The following is an 11,617-nucleotide window of genomic DNA, read 5'->3' on the forward strand; positions in this document are numbered from 1 at the left end:
CCCTGCTAATGTGTCATTCAACTTATTAGATCAAATTTCATATCTTATTATAGTTAATACTAACAAGGGCACATTTTTATTAATTTAAAATACGCCATGCAACTAATTAACTTGACGGTGCTGGTGACTGATATTGAGAATAATATTAATTAATTTGTTCGAATTTCATGACTCTGGTTTTCATTTAGTGGAAATATATCGAATAAAATATATAAAATCACGAATTATTTTGAAAGCACAAAGGAAAAAATGCAAAAGCCACGTTAAATGAACGAAATACTTTAAAATCGAACATGTTAGTGAAAAATATTAATTATATTTATATATAATTATTTAATTATATATAATTAAATTACAATATAGCTAAATATATGTATAAATGACGTCTATTATGACAGGCAGTTAGTGCAAGAATATACTTCATTACTATTTTTTTTTTAATTTGTGCTTTTTATTCACTGAAGACGAGTCAAACTCGAAACATATGGAAAGTCTATTAAAAATTTCGAAAGCATAATTTAGATTTCTTCCTATTATCTGGGTGGATGGCCGCTCTAAATTCTATTTTAAATCTAAATTGCTTAAATCCTAATCTAAATTGCTTTTTTTTGTTTGCAATATATGTATTCATTATATTTATATATACGCATTTCAACGAGGTGAGATATTGATATATGTTTACTAGCTAATAAGCATCTGGCTTTCACTATCTTGACATAAAATTCATAGTTTTTGAAATAAATTCAGTAAAAAATAAATTTAATACAGATCAAAAACAATCGCCAAGTCGATTGCAACAAATGGGCAAAGACCATGGCAAGACATAGTTTGGTTGCAGTCAGTATTGATCATAACTATCATGAAAAAAGATTAGAAAAAAATATCTCGCGTATTTTGAGAATTATGAGTACAAATTTGACCATTTTTCGGAGATTGTGGTTCATTTTTATTAATTTTATACGAAATCGTAAATAACATTTCTAGGACCACACTCAAAAATAATGGCACAGTTGCCCCAATTTTACAAGAATTAAGACTTTTTGTTGAACTGTGAGTTTAAAATTTTCGAAATTGATCGACTTCGAAAGGCTCTTCTTTTAAAAAAAAGTACTAAAGTATGTTGGAAAGTTTCATCATAATACTTTATAATAAAAAAAATCGAGTAAAATGATAGATACCCGATGTGTGTCATTATTTTTGATTGTGTGTGGTGCTAGAAATGGTACTTACAACAAAATATACATAACATAACATATATGTACATCTTATATATGTAAATGAATCGCAAAATGTGTTGGTAAGCGCATTACTCAACAACGCCTGGACCAATTTGGCCAATTCTTTTTCTAAAATGTTTGTTGAAGTCCAAGGATGGTTCTTACGGCGAGATAAAATCGAATAATTGCCGGGAAAACCCTAAAAACAGCCCTTTTCTTTTTCACATTCAAACGTTTTCTAACTAAAACGTGGAATCAATTTGAGCTTTAATTTGTAAATAAATAAGGTGAATTAGAAAATTTATAAAGGTAAACTGGTGGACAGTTAAATTGAAGGATATGTAAAATGATAGAGAGGAGAACTGGTAGATAGACGATTGTGTAGATAAATAAACAGGTTGACAGCTTAATTAGTAGGTATGCAGAACAGGATGTGAAATAAATTTGTAGGCCGGTAAAATGGTAGATTGATAAACAGGTCGATAGGTAAATTGGTAGACAGGTAAATTGATGGACAGGTGAATTGGTAGACAAGTAAATTGGTGAAAAGGTAATTTGTTGGATAGCTGGTGGTCAGGTAAATTGGAGAATCTGTAAAATGGTAGACAGGACATCTGGTAGATAGACAAATAACAAGACGGATGAACATGTTGACAGGTAAATTGGTAGGCATGTGAAACGGGTTGATAGGTAAATAGGTTGACAGGTAAATTCGTAAGTCGGTAAAACAGTAGATTATATATAAATTCATAGACAAATTGTTGAATAGGCAAATTGTTTAACGGATAGTAGTAACGTTAAACTAAATGTAACAAATAAATCTATACTAAACTTATTTTTTACTGAATTTTCTTCAAAAAAATATAAATTTTATGTGAAAGGACAGTGAAAGGCGAATATAAAAGCGTTGAATGATTTAAGTATAGTTAATACATTATTTAAAATATTCGCAACTATCGAACGAAATCAATTTGTTTACAAATCTATTCTCACCATCTCTTCTTAGCAGAGCCTCGAACCCAATCGCAGTACTGGCGCGAACCGTCATATTGTATTCTTCGTCGTTCTTTTGATTCGTCAGCAGCGCCCATTCTCCTTTGAATTCGCGGCCCGCGGGCAAACTAATTTGCACCTCGACTTCGTCCCGCGTCGAGCGTAGCAATCGCGACTCGTCGGAGAACATAGCGACCGCTGTTGCATTGAGAAGGTCTATCGCTTTACCTGTCAAACATATAGTAATCTGTCAAATTCTTATCTATGTTTTTCACCTGTCATTTCGTGTCAATTGTCATGTCAGTGTCAATTTACGTCTCTTACATGAGAATTGACATTTGACATTTCTCGTGATTTTTTAAAAGAAATCGAGTGCTGCGTTAATTTTTGAACTGTTTAATAATATTGCATATCATATTTGTGTAGTTTAACAACTTTTCAGGTAAGTTTTAGTACATGACAATAAAATTGTGTTAATTTACGTAAGAAATTGATTTTGAGGTTATATGTTGCTAATAGAAACGTCAAAAGTGACATTTCTTTCGAAATGTTTAGTAAATAATGCTAAAAATAAACCAAAGTTATATTTATCCATTTAGACTGAAACATATAATTTTATTTAAGTATACCTCTAATTCTAATTCAATAATACTAACTTTTTTTATATATTGATATTTTAATAATCGATAATATTTGTTTCCTTTCCTCTAATTTTATCTCAAGGATTTATAAAAGCTTATACAATATATATTTTTATTATGATGTATATATGCGTAGCAACAGTTCCATCTATGAATTTATTGATCTTTTAGTCCCTCGAGTTTTATGAATTATTTATTATGTGATAAACATGAGTTATAGCACAGTGACTAAAACAAAATATTTTTATATAAGTCTTAATATAAGTCTAATAATATTTAGTTTTTATATTTTTTATCCAAGTGTGTAGTTCTTACTAACAAGTTGCAAGACGCATAGAAAGTTTCATCATTTAGTTTTCGCGCCACATTTGAATTTTATAAGTTGGTTACGCTATATTAACACTAGAAAGACGGACGCAGTCATTTTGACTGTTTTCCATTTTCAAACATAAAAATAACTATGTATTTGAAGTCGCAGCTTCGTGAAATTTTGTGACTTTTTATACAACATATAAATGCGTAGATAAATCGTATTATTTGCCGTATCTCACTTTTATTTTCAATATTCTTACATGTTATGCCTACATGGACGAAAAACAGTCATTTTGACTGCTATAGACATTTTACATAAACAAACGGCTTTGTTATTGTATTGCAAATCGTTACCTCGCGTTAACTCATCTCGAATGAGCGATAATGCATTCGTTACATAGAAATAACCGAATTTTGGTAAGTATTGACATTAGACCGGTCTTTTTGACGTAGTAAATTTCAGTATAACGCGTTGTTCAGTTGATTTTTTAGAACTTATAAATAAAATGTCGAAGAGAAGTGAATTATTGCAAAAGCTAACACACATAAGTGAAGAGTGTTCCGACATAGAATAAAATGCAGAAAATTGGGCACAATCATCTGAAGATGAATTGGATTATATTCCACGTGAATCATCTGATTCTGAGGGTAGCGATGAAGGTGATCACTATTGATGAAAATGAAAGTGCCATCAGTGTATGCAGGATGATGCTAAGTGGCTCAGAAACTGATGAAAAAATTCAAGAAACGGAAACAGCTGTCGATCGTACTGTATGGACAAAAATTGCCGAAGGTGGTACTCCAGGAAGGTCATCATCGAATTGTGTTTTCAAGGGTGTGAAAGGGCCAACAAGCTATGCAAAAAATAATATTATTACAGATGATCTTGTCAGTGCATTTTCGTTGATAATAGATAATTATATTATCAAACACATAAAACAGTGCACAGAAGAAGAAGGCAGTCGAATTTTGAAGTACGATTGGACAACATCGTTACCGGAAATACGTGTATTTATTGGAATTTTATATGCTCGTGGAGCCTATGAGGCAAAAAAATCGAAATTGACTTATTTATGGTCAGCAAAGAAGACATGGCAAATCAAAGGTAAAGAAAATATACCGTAAAAACCAGTTCCAATCCAGTTGATGACCCCTGCAAATATTTTTCAATATTTTGGATTTGACTGCGATAAATGCCTGGATTCTTTACAAGGAAGCGACAGGAATAAAAATCCAAAGAAAACAAATCCTTAGAGAACAGTTTTTGTTTGAATTGGCAGAACAGCTTTCCGCGGACTACACGACATCAACACAAAAAAAAATCAAAGGAAATTATGACCCACAGATATCATGCTCATACCAGTAGTAATAAAAGAAATTTTTGCCAAATAAGACTTTGTAATAATAATAAAACTAATAATACGTGTCAAATTTGCAACAAACATGTTTGCGGAAAATGTACTCATAAAAAGATCTCAAATTATATTTGCATGAATTGTAAAAATAATGAACTTCTTTGTCAGATGAACTATTTTTTTATTTTTAGCACTCATAGATAATTTGTATAAATGTAAATAGTACATGAAATAATAAAAATTAATTTTAAACAAATTTCTAAACGCATTATTTATTTTTTTCACGACGCAGTCATTTTGACTGTTTTCAGGCAATGTAGGTATACTCAATTCGTCCGTCTTTCTAGTGTTAATTTGTTTTTTTCCATCTGTGTATAATAATTTTCTCCGTTAAAAACGTTTTTTTTTGTTATTTACATATTACATTATATATATTTTCATCAATAATATATTTTAAATTTTATATTATATGTACATCTTTCCTTCATTAAGGGAGTATTCTGGTCTTTGAATGGCTGTAAAAAAAAGCCAAGCCATACTTTTACTATATATTTTTCACAAGTTATTAAATAATTTCTTGAGCATATTAAAAACAAATGAAAATTGGAATAGACAAATAATTCTAGAAGATGATGAATTGGGGGATTTCAAAAAATTGGCCCATAATTTTAACCCTTCAATTAATCCGAAGAAGAAAAAGATATATATTATTAATCGAGAATAATGTCGCTATCGTATGAACTACGGGCATGTTAAAATAATTGTTTTTTCACAAAATAGCGGCTGTCTGAAGGAAAAATATTTTTATTACACCTTTTTTCGATATCCTCACTTTTTTTTAAAAAAAAATGGTCAAAATCGCAATTTGTGTATGATCATAGTTCATTGTAGAGATTCCTATGAAGAAAAATCTATAAAATTTTTAATTAAATCGGTTCAGTAAAATTTGAAAAATCGTGGCAACCGTATGTAGTTCAAAAAGACAGTTTTGAGAAAAACGCATTTGAAGGAAACAGTTGAGAATTATCATCTTGAAACAGCTACATCTCCGAAAGTTATTTAAATTTTGAAAAATGCTCTTGTACATATATTTTTGAGTAGTTCAAAGTAGTACAAAATCGATTTTTTTAAATTCTTGACCAGAATACCCTCTTAACGCGGTTTTTATGAAAATGTAAACCAAATACTATTTATTTATACTATGAATACTACATATTTATTTTAACAGCTGGCAAAATAAATCTGTACGTCCATACGTCGTTTATTTATATGAAATAATTTCATATATGTCGTCTTGTACATTTTGTATTGCGGACGAACTATGAAAATGATAAAAATGATATGTCTTAGAATGCTCAACATATGAAGAGAATTATCACTTTGTTATTGCCTTCAAAGCAAAAATTTCAAAAGAAAATTTAACCAACTAAAAATTAATAACACAGGTTCTCAAAATAAAAAAGTTGTCTATATTGGGTGGGCGACATATGCTTTCCAATGTACTTTTTAACGCTGAACATAAATCTAAAGTAAAAATTGGGGATCAAATTGCAAAAAAAAAAAACAAGGAAAAATATGAAATACGACAAAACTAGAAATTCTTCTGCATGGTGGTAATTAAAGTCTTATTATTTCTGTCGTTTCCTGGTTCTTTTCACCTTAAATAACCTGTGCAACGGATTTCTGCAACGCTTGTTTCATCTTTATCGAGTTTCTTCTTACAGAATCCGGCAGCAATCTGCAAACATTTACAAATAACTGCAAATATGTTTGCAGATTAGCTTGGGGCAACAGGGAATAAATATGCTTGCAAGTTGCTGCTGGGCTATAGAAAACATTGCATCATATTAGAGATGATGAAGAGAGATGGGACAGGAACCATAAAAATTAGAATATTTTTATTTTCATGCAGAAGAATTGCTAGGTCGAAGATTTTGCCATTATATTTTCTTGTTTTTCTCCGTTTTTTTTTGTAGTTTAATACCCAATTTTGACTTTAGGTCCACGTTTAGTGTTAAAATATAAATTGGACAGCATACCAAATACAGACAACTTCTTTTAATTTGTAGACCTATGTCATTTAAGAAAAATCCAAATTAATTTAGAGTAATTTTTAAGGTATCGTAACGTATCGTATGGTAATTCTACAAAAACTACTTTGCATGTAGAATGAAAACTTAATATATCGTTTTACTAAAACTTACCATTAGGCGTACGAAGTTTGGCTTCACTGACTGTTCCCATTATCTCAACATGCAAAGATGATATTGAATTATCTACATTCAACGAAACAGCTTGCTGCCCATGTAAATGTTTACGAACTGCCAAAGTTGCCTGTGAAATATCACTTTTTATAACACATAAAAGACCGCCTTTTCGGTCATACGCAATTTTTGAAAGCAAAGCTTAATTTAGTAACAAAAGCGAACAATTAGTAATATCGTCAGTTTTATTTCTGGTAATAGAAATAATATTAGGAATGTTACTATGTTAGCTAATTTTTTGGTTTTCAAGAAAAGCTGCAATATTCTTTATATAATACTTTATTAAATATTTACACAATATTAAGGTATAAAATACTCTGACATAAACTTAATATTTTATATTAACATATTTCAACTTCGATTTAAAAAAAGTTAATACTAATTTTCTGTGCGTTTCTCTTATTTGGTGCAGGCTGAGTTTATAGATTTAAATTATTGCATAAATTGTTCATTTAATATAAATAGAGCAATTTAGACCTGAAATTCATATGTAATTTGACCATTCTTATATGGGACATGCGTTTTTAAGACTATCATTAACTTTAAATTCATATTCCCATATAGAATCCTGATATTATTGGACGATATATTGTTTAATAGTTAGTATTGAATTTAAAAATATGCGTCTCTTAGGAATGTCAGAAATTGATATCTGAGATGCATTCGGGGCTTAAGAACATTGCGCCATATTTTAAGGTTTTAAGGTTTAAACCATAAATTTAAATCATGGAGTTTGACATTCCTTTTATTATGCATAATTAGTCACAGCAAAAAAATTGTTATGCAAGCCGCCGCGTGTTTAGAAAGCAATATTATATCTATCATATCGCAATCTTACGATGTGATCATCTGGTTGATCTGCTGCTAGTAAATCTTCAGAGGAGACCTGCGCGCTCACAGCGGGTTCACCTCGAACTATGATCCATTCGCCGCCACTGCGTTGCGCCGCCTCCTCCAGCAGCGCTTCTGAACTTCCGTGCGAATCACTTTCGTATAGTTGATCGTCAATGTTAGATGGCGCACTAGTTGATCCAAACCATAATGCGTACAACTGAAAAGATATATCAAAATCAATTTTATTCATATTAATGACAAATTTGCTATATATTTATACAATTTTATTAATCTGTTTGTCTTTCTTATTTTATTTAGTGTTTATTTATTAATTCACTATATATTTAAAAATATTAAATTTTTAAGGCGGTATTTTTGTGTAGGGACATGAATTTTAGGCCATTTTTAAATCATCGTAAAAAAGGCAAAACATTCTACTATTAATTTTATTTTTTATATTTTATTAACTTTTCGTAGGGCAAGTTATTGTAATCGTCCAAAAATCGAAATTGAAATTTTTTGCATATCTTCACGTTTTGAAAGCTTCTGAACATTTTGGCATACCTTAGAAAAAAGTGTGTGTGTGTGTGTGTGTGTATGTATGTGTGGATACAATTTTTCGTCCACGTTTTCGGTTAACCGATTTGAATGTTTCAAAAAACATTCGATTCCTATTGATAGGGAAACGTGCTGATTAGTTTATGACAAAGGCAGGTCCAGCCGTTTCGGAGATAGGGAGCAAAGAGTGTAGAAAATAGAATAAGAGTTTTTGGGAGAACGGAGCATCCAATTTGAATTATCTGAAAAAAACATTCAATTCGTAATGATTGGGCGAGGTTATCGACTAGTTGTTGGCAAAGGCAGGTCCAGCTGTTTAGGGCATATGGAGCTAAATGTTCAAAGAATGGCAGTTTTTGAGAGAACTAAGCATCCGATTTGAATGGTTCAAAAATCGTTCCGGTTGTGTTGGCGAAACAACTTAATGTCTATAATTGCTTTTGGGGATTTTTTTTAACGAAATTTAAAAAAAACTTCAAAAAAAATTTTTTTTTGTGTATCGAAAATAATTCGGATTTGAATTTTATTTCTGGCTAAGGTTCTAAAGTTCGCTTATATACTCTAAATAACTTTGCAATTCGGTTTATATAATTCTTATAATTATTAGACAATGTTACAGTATTTTTAATATTCTATTTGAAAACATCTAATATTACTCGAATATTTCGTTATGATGCGAGAAGTTCCAGCAATTTGCCTTAAAGCACGCTGCCATATACCACTAGTAATTTATTTATCAACGATACAAAAGTATAAAAAAAGTAAAATAATGTTAGCAATTATAAAAACCAGCAGTTGTTTCCTTCTAGAAATCGGAAATGAAAAAGTAAAAGATTATTAAAAGAAAGAAAAAGATTAAAAGAAAAAGATTATACTAGAATGATGGCATATACTAGGCATATACTAGGATTAAGTTAAAGAAATGACAAAATGGCGATTGTTTGAAACAAAGAGATCATTTTTACGACTTTTTTGAGTTTCTTTAATTTTTTTTAAAATAGTGAGAATTGAAATTTGGGGATGTGGCTACTATACGCCTAGTATAGAGAGAAGTCTATAAAGAAGATTCTCTAGAAGTTTCAAGTGAATCGGCTCTCTAAAACTCGAGAAATCGTGGCAACGCTATTGAAAAAGACAGTTTAAAAAACGCGTTTAAAGTTTTGCAAAAGAAAAAAAACAGAAGAAGATCATCATAGTCCAACAGCTGTATCTCCAAAAATATTTAAATTTTTAAAAATCCTCTCGTACACATATTCTTGAAGGTTTGGAAATATAAAAAATCAAGAGTTTTTGGTATTTCTGCATTAGAGTACGCCCTTAACGTTTCAATTAAAGTAAAAGCAAACATTGTTTTATTTATCTTCTTACCCTTATCCTTTTTCGAATAAGTGTGGTAGCTGCCAATTGTGCCAAATCCGGATCTCCAGGTGATCTGTCGGTGCATAGAAATATTGCGCTGTCGTAAGGCACTAATTGAGCGGCTCTTAAGATGCCATAGAAAACAGCTCCGCCTGCACTTTCATCAAAATTTGTTCCATAGGAAGCCCCTTAAAAAATAGATAATTTGAGATTTGACTAGGCGAACTCAATAGATCTAAATATGAAAAATGATTAGTTTCACCATCTAACTTAGACCCAGTGAGGGTATTTTGTCTAAATTGATTATTTTTTCAATAACGATTTCAACAGATATTTTAGATTTCTTGAACTTGACAAAATAAAATAATTTGTATCAGTTCAAAAATAAACACTACCAATACTAATAAAATTCCATACTTGAATTAAATAATACCTGGTGTCGATGGCTTTAGTGATCGCAGTGCTGCTCTAAAACCACGTCCTCCTCTGGCATACGCAATTTCTCCTACACCTGCAATAAAGTGATAATTTGAATTCCAAATCAATTTCGATAATGCAAGGCAATTTATTCTTTCATAAAGTATTAAGATTGGTATACTGATTACCACTATCGGCGAAATGGTTTCCACGATTTACGTTTACCAAGAAATTTTGAGAAAATTTGTATCTGTTACTGTGATGGTATTGATGAGGTCAAATTACTGTATAATAGAGTTGTTATACAAAAGAAAATTATTTGTTTCAAGGTAAGATTGTATTCATTGTACTCTTTTGTTATCGTTGGCATAACGAATTTAATTTAAATTTTGGCTTTAATTATTACGCTGGTGTCTTCTGCAAAGACTTTGCTGCAGTTCGATTTAATGGTGAATTTGTGCGAAATATCTGCACGTGATCATTTTCTAATTGCACATCTCAAGAGTTTGATTTTTATTCCTGGGAATTAGGTATTCCTGTCGCTAAAAGAGACGTCATTTTCGTTGCTGTTCATTATATTATTTGAAAAGCTGCATGTTTCAACATTAATACATGCAGAACTATCATTCCTAACTCATTCCACTTTATTAGCAATTTTGCTTCGAGTTCTCTATCTTCTAAAACATTGTTTAGAAAATATGAATATTCGTTCGAATTGATTCATATTGCTTAAGGTTAAAATAATGCAATTGAATTAGCAAATAAGGATGAGTATGCAAAACCAAGTTTAATGCTGCATTGCTGTGATCATATGTTGTGGAATTTAATATAACGGATCTGGAAGGAATTCAGTAATGTTCACTATTTGTTCAGTATTTGATTTTTCAGTTTCAGTATTCAAAAATGATATCTTTGCAATGGTAACAGTTTGAGCATTGTTTTTATGTCATGAAATTAGCATTACTCATTAAGGCCAATTAACACTTAATTTAAGGATGCTTTGTTGGAAGAAACCACTTCATAAAATTAATCATTAGATTTATTTATTGTGTGAAGTGGTTGGTTTATTTTGTAACCGAATTAATAGTGCTTAAATTCAAATCGGCAAAATCATATTTTATTATATGATTCAAGTGCAAGAGAATATCACTATTACTTGATCGAGTTGTGTTCTTAATGGGTCTTAATTTCTTGGTTGTCTCTGTTTGAAGAAAATTTTAAGAAGCAAGTATGCTTATTATTTGTTAAAGTAAAAAAAACAAAATGACCTGACATCACATACTGACAGTTATTTTCTTACAATTAGTCGATCGTCTACTTTCAGTTCTCTTTATTTATTTCGCATAGAAACTTCACAATTCAAAGGATTTTTTATCCTTTTTTTGATTAAATTTTGTTTTATATATTTAGCAGATATTCATGAGTATATCTTTGAATATTTTTATTTGAATATATTATTTAAAATGAAATCTACGCAAATATTATAAATTTAAAAAAAAAAATCGAAATGAATATGATCATCATTCAACGGATAATAATACTGAATATCCTGTGGACTGTTTGTAAAAATGTATTTACAAAATTTTATACATATTTGCTTCTAATGTTTTTTATTTTAACTCCTTTCTACATTATTAGCGACGTGGAATGCAGATTAAACTTAGAGT

The 11,617-nt window shown here is 30.3% G+C and overlaps 1 protein-coding gene across 1 annotated transcript; it reads right to left on the reverse strand.

Annotated features, from left to right (window-relative positions):
* Window positions 1-2,210: 2,210 nt before the first annotated feature.
* LOC113381830 lies at window positions 2,211-10,103 on the reverse strand (the record flags this gene model as incomplete). Its single annotated transcript, XM_026620499.1, has 5 exons — window positions 2,211-2,438; window positions 6,723-6,852; window positions 7,621-7,833; window positions 9,543-9,721; window positions 9,967-10,103. Coding segments are annotated over 5 exons (887 nt in total), but the record flags the coding sequence as incomplete, so codon positions are not given.
* Between the last annotated feature and the right edge of the window lie 1,514 nt (window positions 10,104-11,617).

Source organism: Ctenocephalides felis, unplaced genomic scaffold (genome assembly GCF_003426905.1).
Source record: "Ctenocephalides felis isolate EL2017-DRISC unplaced genomic scaffold, ASM342690v1 CF-g0.4_SCAFFOLD_03090, whole genome shotgun sequence".
NCBI lineage: Eukaryota > Metazoa > Arthropoda > Insecta > Siphonaptera > Pulicidae > Ctenocephalides > Ctenocephalides felis.